The 18,155-nt window shown below is 42.4% G+C and overlaps 1 protein-coding gene across 2 annotated transcripts in view; it reads right to left on the reverse strand.

Moving 5' to 3' along the window:
* Positions 1 to 1,346: 1,346 nt before the first annotated feature.
* LOC116671409 (glutamate receptor ionotropic, NMDA 2C) overlaps positions 1,347 to 18,155 on the reverse strand; it is a 52,005-nt gene continuing 35,196 nt past the window's right edge. For both annotated transcript variants that reach the window (XM_032502643.1, XM_032502644.1), the window contains 7 exons: positions 17,045 to 17,198; positions 16,456 to 16,581; positions 14,092 to 14,321; positions 8,882 to 9,042; positions 7,627 to 7,814; positions 5,452 to 5,684; positions 1,347 to 4,206 (listed from right to left, as the gene is read on the reverse strand). In XM_032502643.1, coding sequence (XP_032358534.1) covers positions 2,662 to 4,206; positions 5,452 to 5,684; positions 7,627 to 7,814; positions 8,882 to 9,042; positions 14,092 to 14,321; positions 16,456 to 16,581; positions 17,045 to 17,198 — 2,637 coding nt within the window. In that variant the 3' untranslated portion in view covers positions 1,347 to 2,661. The remainder of the gene's footprint in view (positions 4,207 to 5,451; positions 5,685 to 7,626; positions 7,815 to 8,881; positions 9,043 to 14,091; positions 14,322 to 16,455; positions 16,582 to 17,044; positions 17,199 to 18,155) is intronic.

The raw sequence follows: 18,155 nt of genomic DNA on the forward strand, positions 1-18,155 counted from the left end.
ATGTCAAAAAAGGGAAGAAAAAAAAAATTGTGTTCATGTTTTTGACCCAGGAGGACAACACAAGGGTTAAAAAAGAACAGCTTTGTAATGTAGACTGAGACAGCTCCTTCTTACATTTTTCTTTCTTCCATCCACACTATCAGATATTAGTACAAAGGATTTTTTTTTTCAATCCACTTGTACTTTTGTAAATCCAAGCTTTATGTCGGGCCAACTACCATGTCTTAATTACAGAGGCATGCTGAGGCCTTTTTGCTCTTCAGCAATGAAATGAAGTCCAATTACCTTGAACTAAAAGAATATGGGCTCAGTATGAGAGTATTAATCAATATTATGGTCCAATCTAAAGCAATGCTCCAGTAACAAAGCAGAGAGTAATTGAAAAATCAAAGCGCTCAAGGTTTGGAGTCTCCAACATTACTCATCTGGCCTCCTGAATTTAGTCTTATCTCGTCATGACAACAGCACAGAGAGAGGGTAATTGCCATGGCAACAGGTCACCTTGAAAAAGAGAAGCTTATCTTTACTAAAACTTGCTGCAGGTGAGCGCTGACAGACGTTTTAAGATGTGCCGTGACTGTTACACTGTCAGGTTTGAGTTTGACAGAAGATTAGAAGAAAAGAATACCATCATCGCCACTTGGTTCAGTCTCTTTTCTGTTGTGTATTTGTGTCAGTCACAAGCTGACATGTGGCCCAAACACCAGAAGGATATTCCTCCAGGATGCTGCAGCAGATGACTGACCTCCATATGACAAGATCCAAAAAGGTTTTATCAGCAAGCTGATTGTTTTCTTCATCTTTCTTTCATTTCTACCTTCTCTTTTTTCATCCTCTGTTTCCACCGTATAAGAGTTCTGTTACAAGGAAAGATTAATACCACTCTTCCATATGTGCAGTAATTACAGCCAGCAGCTGGTTAGCTTTACTTAGCATAAAGACTGGAAATGAGGGGAAACAGCTACCCTGCTCTGTGGTTTAACCTGTACAAAAACAGAAATGTGCCTTCACATAACCACCCATAAAACCACAACTTTAAATTTTTAGACTTTAGTTTTTGAACAATTAAACAAATGACATATGATGTGTAAATTGACCTTCACAATCTTTATGCTAGGTTAAGCTAACTGGCTAACCATCTGGCTGTAGCTTTACAATTACAAACAGACATGACAGTGGTACACATTTTTCTCATTTAACCATCAGTAAGAAAGTATAAAACGTTTCCCAAAATGTCAAACTGTCCCTTTAAAACTAGCATGTCTTGATTAAGATACAATTTATCTCTGCAAAGTAGGCATGGACACAAAGATAAAGGCTCTACAAATTAGAGGCGCATGTGCATGTTCATCCAAAAGGGTTCTTTAATTAGTCTAAGTGATTAATTACAGGTTGAGGGAGCCAGGTAATATAGATACTAGAATAGCTTTCAGTTACCTCATTTAAATTTGATCATTTAACAGTTAGAGGGAATCGGAAAAACAGGGATGATGACGGAATATAAAAGAGTGGAAATGAGCAAGTGATGAAAATTGTAATATAGGCCAACAGAAAAGAGTTAATACAATAATAACAAATATTTAAGTAAACTTTACAAAAAGAAAAATGTGCTAGAACTGTGATTAGAAAATTTTAAAAGTGACTATAAATTCTTATCATATGTAGAATACATGAATATGACACTAACCAGCTAAAAATTACACATTTTCTCTATCGATATAGTATTTAGATACAGAATTTATTTATTGTGAGGCCCTGTGTGATGTTGTGCTGTGCTGCAGCCTCATACTGAGACTCAGTGAGGAAAAAGAATCCATGGTTTAAGACACCTAGTGCTGGTCAGTGCTGTCCCAATACTTTCATCATTTTGCAGATTGTGTTCATATGGACTGCTTTCACAAAGTCTCTGCTTCTTCTGACTCATCACTAAATGACGACTTGAAGGGATTAGCTCCAAAACATTATAAATCTTGAAAGACGTTACCTAAAATTCATTAACAGACAGTCTTGAAAAGACAAAACTGCTGCTTTTCTGTGTCTGAAGTCAAAATGTTTTAATGTTACTTTTTTTTATTTTGGAAAAATTCTTGTTCGTTGCAGCAACAGTGGCTGGTTTTGATAGCTGTTTTGAAAGAGACAATCCCTTATTCATCCACTACTTCTTCCTAGCTTTAAACGGTTCATCTACTTGACGACACCCAAGACTGAATCCCAACTATCCACAATAAAATATACACAACACACACAGCATGAAAACTCTGGTTATAGTTTAACCATGCGCCAACACCCTGGACTGTTGTAAATCTTAGTGCACATTAAAGCACAGAAACACGCAAGCGTTGTAGGAAAGTGGCACGTGAGTAAAACCTGCCGACTCCAGCTTTCCAAACCTTTCTCGAGGATAAACTGGTAACAATGGAGTTTTCTTATCTTGTTGTGGTATACATCAAAAAAGTCCTGAACATCTGTAAAATTTGCAGGCCCAAACTTCTATTCTTTACCACACAAAATCACACAGAAAATCAACAACTACTTCAAGTCATAACTTCTCCCCCTTAAAATAATCTAACCACGTCCCCCTCTCCACAGTGGTTATTTGTTAAGAGTCTTGTCCTCTATAACTCCACAGTATCCATCTCATAAGGTTCCATTGGTTTCCCATCAGACCTCAGACTCCAGGCTGGACACTCGTCGCCAAGGACGAAGTACGCAGGGACTCCCCACAGGCTGACCCCCTGCTCCCTTACCTGCCTGGGCCTCTGATCCAGTCTGGGATCCCTGATAGACCCCATACGCCCCATACACACTGTCCTGGTACAGCAGAGCCCGCTGGCTTCCACATCTCCCACCCCCACAAGCCAACAGCTGGCACACTGGGCTGGTTCTCAGGTGGCTGCTAGAGGCCTGGCTGTGGTTGTGCAGGTCTTGGGGCCCGTGGTAGAGGGGTAGTCCAGGGTATGAGTTCAGGTAGTGGGTGTACTGTCTGCTGAGCAAGCTGGTGGCTCTCCGTACCATCCCCCGCCCTAAACCAGTCCCATGTCGCACTGCTTCTCCATACGTGGGCAGGTGGGCGGAGTGAGAGTAGCGCAGCTTCTGGCCCTTACGCCCATTGGGCCTCCTCTGGTCCTCCCTTAAGTGGAGGTAGGCCTGGTTCCGGGGGAGGCACAGGTTGTTTCGAAGGTGAGCAGGGTTGCAGGCCTTTGCAGGAGTGGTTGGTGTAAGAATGCATGGGAACAGGTCTGGCAGAGTGGAAGGTGATTGGCTGGACAGGGATGACTGGGATTCGTCCTGCTGGCGTATCTGCTCATTGCCCCATGTGGCTTTAAGGAAAGAGGGGCGGCGGTGCCTGCGTCTGCCTCTCAGCACCAGGTCCTCCGGGGGCCAGGAGCTGTAGTTCTCTACCCGAGGACACATCCCCTCCCCTGAGTAGATGTTGTCAATGCTGGGGGCGGAGATGTGGTTGTCTTGGAGGTGGTTGGCTTTGAGCTCACTCATATAGATGGGACTTTTGTCATTTTTTCCCTGATCCCTGAGATTTCTCCTCTCTACATCCTCATCCTCACACTGGAAACTCTTGGACCTCCTTTTCCGTCGGGAAAAGCCCGCTTGGACATACTGGTTGTGAGACAAGGAGACCGGGTGAGAGGCATAGATGTCAGGTAGTTGGAGATCGGTGTAGGGAATGAAGGGTGACTGAGGATGGGTGTCTACGTAGAGTCTCCCTGTGGTCTGGTAGTGGTGCGGGTGCTGATGAGGAAGTGGCTCACCCACGGCCAGGTGGGGGCTGCTGAGGCTGGACACTGGAAGTGGCTGGTCATACAGACATGAAGAAGAGCGAGTTGGAAGCGTGTAGCGCAATGGCGTTGGCCTGGTAACACCCCTCTGATGTTTCAGAGAGGTAACAGCACTCAGAGGTGGGGTTAGGGAGCAATGATTCTCTGTAATATAAGCAAATCCTCCTGGTACCGCCTCAGTGGCGACTTGTGGAATACGAACAGGCAAGCTTCCGCCATGACGGCTCAACTGCTCTATGGTCTTGGTTGCATTGTCCAAAGAGGTCTCAACATTGGCAGTGGAGACCAGGTCCTTGGCAGTGCGAAGCATCTTCAGCATGTTTGCTTGAGCGTAGTTGGAGGTCAGGTCGGGTTTTGGCAAACCAGAAGAACGCCCAGGATCTTCCATTCCATTGAAACAACTGTAAATACCCTGAGAGATGAAACAGAAAGACAAAGAATGACGAAGATAAAGAAAAGAATGAGGAGAGAATCGAGTATAAATCACGTAATCCTTTGTAATTAAATAAATAGTTAGCCACAAACTGTTCAACCTTGAATCAACATAGCTGTCCTAAGGAGACAATTTCACAGACCAAAATTTCAATTTGTGCATCTCAAAGTGACGTTCCACCTCCTAACTAATAACACCCCCACCAGCAGTTAAATAAAAAATAATTTCATTAATATCTCATTTCATCACTGAGGCAAGACTTAGTCACTAATTCATTATGCATTCTCCTGGGACTCAAAGAAAAACAGTTTAAGCTCAGAGGATTGCACAAACACATGCGCACACACACGCACACACACACACACACACACACACACACACACACACACACACACACACACACACACGCCTAAAGTCCTGTTTCTGACTTCATGGACAAACAATGAGCCAAATCCCATGACTAGTCTCTGCTTACAGTTGGCACAACGATTCTGAATGCGAAAATCCTGAAATTTAATTTGGCCCTTGGGGGCCGCCCCATACGGATAAATGATCAGATAGTCATTTAGCCTTTAATCTGATAAAACCCCAATCCAGGCACAATAGTGTAATTACATGGCAGAGGAGCACAGAGGCTGGAGTCTGTAGACATTTCCCTGGCTGCAACTTCAGCCAGAGCTCTTTGCCTCAATAACCACATTCCCAAACATCAACACTCTGAATACTGATCGAGGCAAATTACAACTTGGACATTAAGCAATCAAACTAAAATGCTGAGTAAAGACCAGAATTAGTGTTTCTTTTTTATCCTTTTATCTCTCCCCTCCCATTTCATTCTTACTAACAATGCAGTGCCATTTCAGCTAATATTTTAAAACGACCCTCTAATGGTACCATGTAATTACATGCAAATTTATCCATTTGTGCTTATTTATCATCACCTAAAAGCCACTTGGTGTAAAACAGCATATTTCACTGAAAAAGCAAACCAGGAACATAATCAACCAGCCAATCTTTCAATATCTCAGTCAAGCTGTTTACTCAACTAATCCAATCAGCCTCTTAACAAAATAATCAATGTAAAAATCAGTGAAGCAATTTCTCAACCCGACTTTCATTATCCAAGGAATTTAGCAATCAAAACAACGGAGGAGGATCCATAAACAACAAGCTACCCGGCTTAAAAAAAAACTATCAGTCAAATGACTAATATGCAAATCTCACCCTACTGATGGCCAACAGGAAGTCAAGTTTGGGAGACTTGCGGAGGGAGTGTCGTAGTTTCCAATAAAGAAGGTGTTCCCAGGCAAAGACCAGCATGCTGAGGCCCATGGCCACTAGCAGCATGTAGAAGACACCTGCCATGTTGTCAATGTCCAGCTTGCTGCTCATTACTTCGTTCTTTTCATTCTGGCAGATGCCTGACAACCACACCGTCTCCAAGCGCTGGGTATCTCCTGATGGGACAAAGGCATATCGGAGGAAAGAGAGAGGAAAGAGAGTATGAGATACTTGATATGACAGCCTACAATAAGCTGATGGTAACCATTTATATTGTCTTGGATGTGGTATACAGTGCATGCAGTTGTTGTTGTTTCTCTGAACCAACAACACAATGGATTTGAAACCAAACTGCGATTACGAGTGATGCTCTGCAAGGCCCATACAACAGCCATCGTCCCTCATTGCTTATTTCAGAAACTTTGCTCATTTATTCTGCTTTAATGTCATTTTTCAAATTACGACTTGTACCTCATGTCCACATCCAAGTCAAGTTATGACTGTGAAACTCAGAAACCAACTTGGTGGCTTGTGGCTCATAATCTAGACGCAACCTAGCAACAACAAATGTACTTTGCAGCTGGGGTCAGTCTAGCATCTCTCCGTTGGCTTGCTAGATGGAAATACCAAATTATGGTCCGGCCAATCACATTGTGTACATAGTCGGTGGACGGGCTTAACATAAGGACGACAGAGTTGCGACGGTTCCGCATGAAATCCCTGCTACTTGAAAACAAAGAACTCTTTTGAATCGGTGTGTTTGGCTGCAACTCTGGAAGACTTGGAGTTAAGCACTGAAGTCATTCTTTACAAAAGGCAGATGTCTTTGGAGTTTTGCCGACCAGATATGGCGAAAGATTAATCTATCAACTAGCGTTGCTCTGATTGGTTTTAGCGCCATCCCATTGCGTGCAGAGGAAATTTGAAAGACAACCGTTTAGCCCGCCACTCAGATTGAGCCCTGCCAATGGTAAATTCACCGACACAACATCTTGATGTGGGTCTGGCATGTAAGGCTAGCTCAGGGGTAGATTGGTTGCATCATGACCACAAGGTTTGGGGTTCAATCAAAGGCTCCTCCGGCACATGTCAAAGTGTCCCTGGGCAAGACACTAAAACCCGTTACTCCTACTACTAAGATGGGTTGCAGAAATAAATTTTCACTCCATATTACTGTGTTTCTTTTTTAAATAGTGCAGTAAGGCCTGAAAATGGATGCTTAATGCCAGCCAAAGTCAAGGCGTATAAAAGCCTAATTGAATAGGATATAGTGCTATATTGACCATTCACCATGCTGCATTCATACAACAGTCTTGAATTTTCTGATGACAGGAACACTTGCAGAATCTTTTTCTTTATCACCATTCCAGTTTGGACTTAATGAAAATCAGATTTTGTGATTTCTTTGTTTTGATGTTAAGTATCCTTGGACTGCCAAATTACTACGCACGTACAAAATTAGCTACAATTCCTACACTCTAAATACTCTTGTCTTCTAAAGGGATTTCATCTTGCCATGCCAACGAAGCAACTGTTGAATGAGAAAACATTTCTAGTGTGTAAACATATCTCCATCAGCTATCATTGACACATGAGCTTCTCCTCCAGGCCTCTGAACAGGTGGCCACCTCTTGAGATGCGTCCTCCCCAGTGGCCTGCAGAGAGCAAGGCCCATTTTATCTCTTAGTTAGTGTATGTTGACCATAAACACACCATTTCTTATAACATTGTGGAAAGCTCAGAGTGAGTGCAAATGTGTGTGTGGGGAGGGTGTTCTTAAGCTCTCAGAGGAGGGAGGATATTAATTCCACACTGGTGGCTGTCATGGTGAGTGTGTTTGTGCATATATAGGTAGGAAAGATATGTGTGAGTATGTAGTGGAGATAATCATATCCCTAACACTCCCTGCTGTTCTGCAGGATATTAACTCTTCCCTGTAAGCCCACTTCCCTGCTGACACAGCACACACTGAACTGGACAGACTCCAATTCCACGGTTCACATGCAGCGTGCCAGTCGGACAGAAATAAATACAAACAGATAAAACACAGGAAAGTGTACAGTAAGAGTGTGTGTGCTGGCACGGGTTGTGCATTTAATCATGTAGGGTTTGGATCACCGTCTCCAAGGAACTGCAGCAGCGCAAGGTCAATAGGCCGTTTCCAGCGGGAATCCTTCTGCAGAGCGATGCCGTATCCTGTGGTGGCAAACACTTTCCCGCTGCCGATGGTCACCAGCTTGCAGCCTTCGTCCTTCCCGGCCATGTAGTTCAAAACAGCAGCGTCATAGATGAAAGCTTCCAGCTTCCTGCATGCAAACAGATCGTCTGAGAGCATGTTTAGCTCCTACAAAGTTCTTACAAACAAGTTCTTACATCATGTTATAATTATATTTAAATCTCTGTTTCTCCCTTAAAGGACCCTGCAGCATCAGTGGTTTTGCATGTTCTACGCCATTAAATACAAGTGGTGTATACTATACACAGCTGCTGACCACTTTCATAAGCGCACCATAGGTTTTTAGATTGTTCCCACCTTGCAGGCTGCTTGCAGAGACTTTAAACTAGCCATCACAGTAGAAATTTAGTCAGCTTTTTACATAAATGTTACGAAAAAATTGCATGTGATAGTACCAGCTGTGAGCAGAGACTACGTGCTCATATTTAGTACTAAACTAAAAGAGCATAAGGTGAGGCTGATGGAAAAGTCGAAAGTCATTAGTTTTGCAGGTATTTGGTCACAAACCAAAGTATTGGACTCAGTTTACATTTTGAACTGCTTGTACCTACATGTCTGTGTACTATTGTGAGAGAAACTGACATATTGCCATTTACAATGGACAATAAAACAACTGGCTGACATTGCGCCACTAGCGTGGCTAAAATTAAAGGTAACATTTACCTAACCCTAAAACTAAAGGTACCAAAGTGTACCTAACCCTAAACCTAAAATTAAAGGTAACCAAATGTTCACACTAATGGATCAACTGTTTCAAGTCTCTGAAAGTAAATTGTTATTCCCAACTGGCAAAAATAATTTAAACATAAATACATAAAACATAAAGTACACTGTACACAATTTGTAGTTAAAGAGATGGAAATGTGCACCATCACTCCGAGTGTTTTAGTGAAAGTTAGATGTTTGACAGCACTTTTCCATACAAAGTAAGCAGCACTAGACATGATTTTATTTTATCTAATAATACACCCATCACATTGGCCTAATTTACAAAATAGTTGCTACAACACAAAGCAAACCTCTGCTGTATTACTCAAATGATGATCATTATTACTCATGTCTTCAATGGCAGGAGGATCAGCTCAAAATAATCTAATTCAATTGTGTAATACTGTTAAAATGTTGGTAAAACTGTACCCGTTTTTGAGGCTTTCTAGAGCTTCTTCCACCCCCTTCTGGTTGTATTTGATCATGTGTGTGTGCATGTCGGGGTAGTTGCTGCGGATGTTCCTCTCTGTGCTCCCGTTTGGGACCGTCCCGAAGCGGAAAGGAGGGTAATGCTCATGTGGTTTCTGGAACTGTAGGGAGACACAGGATGAGAGGAAAGGGAAAGGAGGCAAGAAGATATGAGGAGAGGGAGACAAGAGAATAGAGGGAAGTAGGAGAAGAAGAGGTTTGGTAAGGAGAAGGGGGAGAGAGAAAAGTGAGTAAGGATAACATGAAAGGAGAAGAGTGAGACTGAAGGGAGCGAGAGCAGAATAGGGGAGGATGGGAGAGAGGAGGAGCCGACAGAAAGGAAAAGGCAATAAAACAAAAGGGTGAAAGGGGGGAGAGGGGGGGAGGTAATAAGGAAAGAAGTGAGAGGGTGACAGAAGGGGTTGGAGAAGAGAAAATAGGAAGAAAAGAGATTTTAAACAGTAGAGAGGGAAAAGAGTAGAAGAAATTGAAGATATGAATGGGAGGAAAAAGGGTGAGTTGGGTAAGATAGAAAGGGGGACTCGGGAGAGTAAGGAGAAGTAGGGCACAATGAAAGAAGAGAGGGAGACGAAAGCAAGTGGAAAGAGCAAAGGACAACAGAGACAAGGAAAAGGAGAGGAGAGGAAAAGAGCCGAGAAACAATCAGAGGACAGGGAAACAGGAGAAAGAGAGGAGATATGAGTGGAGGAAAGGAAATAGAAAAGAAAAGCAGAAATGGAAAAAGAGAGTGGAGATAGCAAAAGGAGAAACATGGAGATGAAAAGAAGGAAAAGAGAGAATGTAAGAGAAAAAATGATTGGAGAAAGTAGAGTAAAAATTAAGAAGAAAATAAAAAACAGAAAAGCAAAAAGGGACCAGAATGAAGACACGGGGTGAAGAGGAGTAAAGAGCATGAGGGACTACTCAGTTAAATGAAATCCATTTCAGAGTCATTCCATTTCTTTTCCCAAGAGTGATTTAATCAGCATCCAAACTCAATGCGTATCGAATGGACTCCATTTACTTCACCTCCAGTTGATTAAATCTGATATCAGTCAACACACATCTGTTTGAATCATTTCGTTGCCCACAGATGATCCTAATCCAGTTCAATTTGTACCCGACCAAAGTTCACATTTCACGAGCAGATGTATTAATGCAGGAGGAAGCAGAAATACGTCTCTTAGAGTTCAATTAGACTGTAAACAGGAAAGATCTATTCGTCTTGCTTACAGCGTTGACCTTTTGAGCAGAGCACAAATGAATGGGACAATCAAAATGGGAGCGTGTGACTCGGTGTGTGTATGCATGTTAATATAATCACTCCTCAGATGCAATTGCAATGGATTCAGTTGGGATGTTACACGCCTTTTTCTTTGATCAGCTGTTTGAACAAAAGCAAAAGTTATCGAAGTGGTAAATTAAAGGATAGGTTCTAAAACAATTTCAAGTCTGTCTTAACACAATACTTACATGCAGATAACCTATATGCAGGCACTGGCCCTCCTTCCATGCAACAGTGTCCGGATTTGATAAATTCAATGCAGCAGGGGAATTAGCATCTCTGTGAGGGGGAGTAAAAATTCTGGACCGTCCACCCCGCTCACATACATTTATTATGGAAACACTGACAGATGAACAGCAACTGAACGCTGTTTGACAGTAACGTGCTTGCAAGAAAAGAGAAAAAAAACAGCAGTGACACAGTGAATTTGTCTATATTTACTTTGGTTTAAATGGAACTTCTCTTTCAAGGATATTCCTATTTTCCTATGTTCTTTACTCAGTAAAATAAAGCACCAAAAAATCAAATCGGGGCTGCTCATTAATTGGTGGTACATTAGGCTGCTGCTGGTGTTATCATTAACTATCAACTGCATTTTGAATCAGGTCTAATTATCCTCGGGTTTATTCAGATCAGGTTCTGACTATCCTCAGGTCCTTTCAGATCTGGTTTCTGTTTAAAAAAAACAAATCAATGCTCATCAGGCTAGGGAAGGTTTTTTGTAAATACTTCTACATTGTAGGGGAGTTGTCATGTGATCGGCCAGACGGAGATGGTGGCTCTATCAGATCGGATGTGAACAACCTAAATACTACCATGGAAAGCAACTCAAGTATTCTTGACAGCCATGGCCACGCTTTTCAAGAGATGGAGGTCAAGCTAGCAGACATGGAGGACAGAAACCAAAGATGTAATATCCGCATCGTCGGGCTGAAAGAGGGTTCAGAAGGCTCTAATCCATCTCTCATGCTCCCCTCCTAAGTGGCTCCTGAATTTAGCAGATGTTTAGATAGAGATTATGAGAACCCACCAAATTTACAGCGATAGCCCAAAAAAGAATACCACTAATTGCACGCTGATTTTCAACGTGCTTTGCTACTCAACCAGGCAATCTCCTCTCGTCATTGAGGGTCGGAAAATTCGCTTCCCCCCAGGATTACAGCAACTACATGGTCAAATGACGCCAGGCCATCTATCGAGCCATGGACTCAGCACGAGTCAAGGGTAGGATTTTTTTCCTGCTTTATCCGGCAACACTGAAGTTCAGGGAAGGCGCCCAGTATAGGGCGTTCACCTCCACTGGGGATGCTGAGGACTATGTGAATCGGGCTGCGCCCCATTCTTCTCCTACTGCGGCGGGGAGAAACAACGCATTGGATTCTGTCAGGGAGGGCGCCATGGAGGAGGATCAGGACTGAAACACTTGTCTGATGAACATTGGTTTGTCTCGTTCTCTTAATGTGTCCTGGTTTTATTGCACTGTTATCTAATATGATTACAGAGACTGTGTTTCTAAATGCTATGTCGACCTAGTTTAATATAGCCTATGCTTCATAGGTTAGTTGGGCCACTAGGCTAGGCTAGAGTTTCCTTTCCAATGAGCTTGCTCTTAATCTTATGCTTTTTGTTTCTTGTTGATGAGAAATGTGCTTGTTCTGATGTTAATTTAGTGTGGAACCAGTTGCTGTTGCAACCAGGTAATTATGGGTTCTTTTTTGCTGCCCCATATCCAATCTTGATCACAGACCTACTTTGAGTGTTATCCGTCTGGCTATGTTCCCCTCCCCCTCCTCTTGCTTTCCCTTTTGTCTCACTATCTTGTATGTTCTTGTTCTGTGTTTTACATGTTTTGTGTATTGAGGGACTTAACTTTGGATGCACTATTGTTAGGTTTTCCCAAAATAAAAGGCAGTAGCAATATACACACATACTTTCATTTAGAATGCAGCTTTTTTTGATAAAGGGTGATCTCTCATTTTTAGATAGGAATTGTGGCAGCCTGAATGCTCCTCATAAACGAGCCTGGGCTTAATAACAAAGAAAAATGTTGATATTGCATTACAGGAGACAATAGATTCTATCATACAATTGCATCCTCCTCAGCAAGTTCTAAAACAAAAGGAGTGGCCATTGTTGTCAAACGGAATCTCCTACTCAAAGTGTTGTCCTCTTGGTTGGATGATACAGGCAGGATTGTGATTTCCACAGCAGACTTTGGTGCTAGGAAAATTGCATTAACAATAGCGTTAGTTTATGTGCCAAATGTTTTTGATGACAATTCTATAATACACTCACTAATCAAATGCTGGAGTTAACGGTTCCTTTATTTATGGTGCAGATTTCCATGCTGTGTGGGACCCAAATATTGATTGGTTGACTGCAAAGGCCACCGGGGACCAGGTTCAGGCCACAAATGCTCTGAAATCATGGGCCAGCAGCTTGGGGCTTATAGATATTTGACCCGCTGTTAATCCCACCTGTAAGGATTATTTCATTAAACTGATAAAGCAATGTTCCTTCCAGTGGCATTGTCTGACCATAAAGGGGTCCTTTGCACCACCACCCTTAGCCAATTGTCTCAAAGTGCGGTTGGATGGAGTTTCAATACTTGAATCCCATATCAAAAGACTTTGGACTCTTGGTTCAACATTGCTGAATTCTTGAAGTCCATGCTGTAGACTTTTGCTTTGGCCTCCTTTCTTCTGGCTGTGCATTTGTCTGGTCCCGTGTTTTTGTGTATATATCTGTCAGTGTTTGTTGTTTGTGTGTGTTTGTGTGTGTCTGTTTTTATGTGTCTTGCTGGTGAGCTGTAAGTTCCGTTCCTGCTGTTGTGTTTTTGTTGGGTCTCCCCCCTCCCTGTCTTTCCTCTCTGTTTTTTTTTTGTATGGGACGTGTTATTATGTCCCAGTGTATTGTTTAATTGTTTGAATTACAATATTTGATTTTGTAGGGGAGTTGGAAAGTACTGAGAGATGGACTAACATATTGATTTTCATCTTTTCAAAACATTAGCCTTATCCTTTAAACCTGCGAGTGAACCCAGGCATCCTGCAACCTAAACCTGCTAATCCTCTGTCATGTAGGATCTCTGAATTAAGGGGCAGCTGCCGTTGTGTTTTGCAGGGTAATTTATAGAACCCACTTATGTTGTGGGATATAATGCATCTGCATAAAGTTAATATAGTCAGCTAATACAACCATAGATCACTGAGGTGGCACTGCTGATCCTTGCCCGGGAGTTGTTTTTACTCTGGGAAGAATGAAATGCTTTTGTGTAAAGCTCCTCTGAGGCTCTATTTCCAGGTTTAGTGTGTGTGTGTGTGTGTCTGTCACACATTTAAGTGGTAGAAAAAGTCTGTGGGTGTTGTTTTTCATCTGTGGCTTCACTGTTTCTAATCGCTTGACATTTCGTAGGCTTCTTTTAACAGTGTGAGCGAGTCGAGAGATGGAGACAGCACACGGGGAATATTGATAGACGGACCAAAAATACTGACAGGACAAGTGGAGACTCAGACACCATCTGTATTGACAGAAGGCAGTAATTGATTAGTCATTCATGCCACTGGGCCCTCCACTGATAGGAAAGGGACAGAGACGATCACAACAAAGTCCTTTTACTTGACTTCATGTTGAAGGCTTTCGGCGAGTCTTTTGTTTCTCTTCCGTTCATGGTTTATTAGCCCATGCAGAGTGATGAACAGAGAAAAGAGGAGGTGATGCAGCTGGATTTAAACACAAAGACGTGGTTTGCTCCGTATCTCACAGCTCCACAAAAACAGACTGCTTTCTGTATGTGTGCATGGACACTCAATAAATGTCCTGCCTTATAATCAACACACATAATCGCAAGGGTATTATTCTGAGTGTTGTTTATTCAGTCTCTTACCTTCTTGTCAGAGAGCCCAGACACTGTGTCGATATATTGCTCCTGGATCATGAAGGCAGCCAGGTTGGCAGTGTAAGAGGCCAGGAAGATGACAGCAAAGAAGGCCCAGACCAGGACCATGATCTTACTGGTTGTTCCTTTAGGGTTTTCAATGGGGACCGAGTTGTTGAAGACAATACCCCACAACAGCCACACTGACTTCCCAATGGTGAACGTCGGACCACCAGGAGCTAAGGAAACAGAGGGAGGTGGGAGTCAGAGAGGCTGTTGGCGTGTTACAAGGTATTTTATTCAATATGGAGATATTCTTAACCCATGGAGAAAAAAGAAGGGGCTCTGTAAGGAAATTTCTTTAAAGAACTGGTTCATGTCCAAAAAGACAATGGGGTGCTCAAGGGGAAAGTCTACACTCAAGAAAAAAATATGTTCATAAATGTTAGAAAACCTATTTTAGTGGTCTAGTGATATCTAGACATGTAGACAGTTTTGGTTTTATTTGCCTGTATGTTTGGATCACCTCAGATTTAAGTCTCCACCGGAATACAAAAGAGGTGAATGGAGAAAAAGAAAATCAACAGCAACATCTTGTCCAAAAAACGGCCCATTTGCTACACTGCAGAAAGTTTTCATTTGTCATTCGCCTCCAGAACGACACTTAGGTGCCTATCCATTGGCAGCACAATAACAGACATTGTCAGTGCCCTTTTCAAACCAGTACAAAGTTTGGTGTCTTACTGAACACAGCTATGGTTAAGGCTTGGTTGGGTTTAGGCACAAAATAGGCTCACATTGCCAGACCTTCCTTTACAGCGCTGCAGAGGAGGGTCTGGCAAGTCCACACAGCCATCTGGGATGGGGGAAAACATGCTCTGGTTAATTGGCATGTCTTTAAACCAAACACAATTGTCTTGCGACACACAGAGCCTGGGTACCATTGCAAAATAGCCTTGGGGAGGAACTTGTTTTGTGTGGTTCAAAAGTTGTTTTAGTCATACACCAGAAAACTCAGATTGGACAGATTTTTGAGGAGCAGTTAACCATAGCCCTCATATATCAATCGGTGTTTAAAATTCCAACACAAAGAAAGCAAAGGAAATGGAGATCTGGCCAAAAACAAAGACATGCAGTATGGCAACAGAGCAATCCAAAAAATGAAAGGTTGTGGATATAGCCTAGGCACAAAACAACTTGATTGAGGTCAGGGAATGATCACTGTCATGTTGCAAAGAAGCAAATGTTGACTGTCTGTAGGAAACAAGAAGCAAACAATGGTTTCCCATGTCAAAGTCAGATGTTTTGTTGAACCAACCACCCCAATGTCAGTCTTCTGTGGATTTGTGTCTCTTTAACAGCACCACATTCTCTTCCTACTACTTCCTTACTACAGCTACCAGTGGTCTTTTTCAAACACATATGTGGTTATTTGCACATTAGCTGCTTGGGATGACTCCTTGTTGTAATTGTGACCATTTTTTTTTTACCATATAAGTTAATAAATTGTAGCAGAAATACATCTAAATCCAAACCTATCTTCATGGCCTCTAGCGGTACATGAGAAAATACTGTTTCTTGTAATTTGGGTGAAACAACCCTTTACGTCTAGTCACCATCTTTTGCCGTTGACGTTTTGATCGTCAGTGTGATGATTTTAAGTCACAAATTTGTTTCGACACATTGTCTCATCAAGCAAAACATGTCTCTACTTCACCATGTAAGTATTCATGAGCCATCTCATGCCCTTCTGCAAACTTTCAAACAACAAAACAATTTCACAGCCTCAGACCGTTTTCATCGCTCTCTGCCACCGTTGTTCTTGTGCAGCAACGGAGGGTGCCACCGCCATCAATCACACTTCGATTAGCGCAGCAACGAATGTTAATTAAAACAGGAAAATGACCTTTCGGACCTGGAGACGAGGCACGCTCTGTCAGCACAGCATTCTGGGATTGATTAGCCCTCTCCCCAAAATCCTGTTGAGGAACTCTTATCGTTGCAGGACGTGCAGACTGGGTTGGATTTAGCGGCATGCACGCTGGCTTACAGGCAAGTGCTTTGTAAGATGCAAAGTAAGTACATTTCATGGATCTTTTTTTATTTCACAGCTTCTGGCTATTTTTTTTAAGAAATATGTACAAATACCTAAACTTATTCTCGCCGTATTATACTCAGAACACAGCTGACATTGCTAAATATGATATATATGGGTATTTGTGTGATAAATGTGGACTTTATTCAAATGTACCTCTTGTTGTGTTACCTCTGTAGTGATGATGCTGTAGTGACCATTCACTCCTCTATGATCCACTGCACTTAGGCAGAATAAACTCTACCAGTAAAAGTGAAACAAAAAGGTTTAAAACTCACATTTGGCGCTGACCAGACTGCGGTTGTAGCCGACTGGACTTAAGTATTCGAACACGAAAACTGTCACCGCCACCACGGTCAGGCACATCACAAACATCATGACCCAAACTGCTGGGCTGTAGGGCTCTGAAGGAGGAGGAGGAGAAGTGAAGGAACAAACATAAAAGATTAAAGTAAGTCTCTTTTGTACTTCCTGCTTCTTAACCTCAGCCTGTGATGGGGGTCACCATATGTGGTACGAGGATAGCAAGATGAGAAAATGAGAAGAGAGAAATACACAGTTAAGTATTGTGTGCTGAATGTTGTTGTTTGGGTTTTGGAACAGGGATTTAGGTGTGTGTGCGGTACGTGAGGGGATTTAGTTGTAGGCTACAGTTATCGGCAGGATAAAAGCTTAATGGGAAGGTTCCTGAAGCGTCTGCAGAGACAGAACTCGTTTAAGTAGGCCATCCTGGTGGAAAGTGGTGAGAAAGAAGACAGCAGCAATATTGGCTGACACATACTGTATATCAAACTGCAGGATAACAGATGTTACGGCCAGTTTGACCCAACAAATGGATGTAGAATAATCATTTGGTTTTTTTCTTACCAAGAAAGGCAGATGGGGAAACTGTCCCATTGCTGCGGGCTACCATGACGCTGATGCCTGTCTCAACAAACGGTACGGAGAAGTCGATGATTTCTGAACGCTCCTCATTGATAGTGAGAGAGCCAATGGCCATGTCAGCTCTTCTGTACACAACCTGAGAACAGAACAACAGACAGAAATTAAAGTAAACACTATAGCGGCGGTGTAAAAACATTGTTGCCTTTATTTATTCAGTAAACTATTTTTGCTTAGTGTTTTATTTTGTAAAATAGACCTGAATGAGTATATATCATCACAACTTGGCAGTGTTCTTTGGGACACTGCCAAGTTCGTCTTTGCTGAAAAGAGAGCAAATTCTGAATGTCATGAGCAACCCTTTTCGAACGTTGAAAGCCACAATGCAGCAAACATTTTCTGCTCTACAGTAAGAGACGGATGTAATCACGGCTGTCTGAAGAGATGCGAAACATATTTGTCTCATTATCCAAGCATCTAGAGAGACAGACACCATGCTGCATCTCAGGAGTGCTCATCCAAGCTTGCTTTCCTGAAAATCTTGCAGAGAGAAAAAGGTTTTTATAAATGTAGCACACACACACACACACACACACACACACACACACACACACACACACACACACACACACACAAACAGACTTTGAGCATGGCGCCTGCAGGCACAGAAACACAAGCAAGAAGGCTCTCCTGAGGAACACCTGTTCAGGGTGTTTCACTTTCAGATGCGTTTGATGTGGTTTGGTGGGTGGGAGAAAAGTGTGTACTTGCTCCAAATGTGTATGCATGGCCTCACACCACTGACCTAGATAAAAAAAACATCAAAGAAACTCTTGGCCATAAAATTCTAGTGCCATTTAAGACACTGTGCATCATTACTGCCAACCACCAGCTGTACCGGAGTCCAGATGTGGAGAGCTACTATATTACTTACAGCGACTCAAGCACTGCCTTTGTGCACTGCCTCAAGGTACGTATGTAGCTCAGTGTGAATTCTTTCAGGAAGACCTAACCTAAATGTTATCATGCGGTGTAACTTTTGCATATCTGCATCTAGTCTCTCCTGATTGAAATGTATCTCAGTGTAAATCCTTTC

Source organism: Etheostoma spectabile, chromosome 21, assembly GCF_008692095.1.
Source record: "Etheostoma spectabile isolate EspeVRDwgs_2016 chromosome 21, UIUC_Espe_1.0, whole genome shotgun sequence".
Taxonomy (NCBI): Eukaryota; Metazoa; Chordata; class Actinopteri; order Perciformes; family Percidae; genus Etheostoma; species Etheostoma spectabile.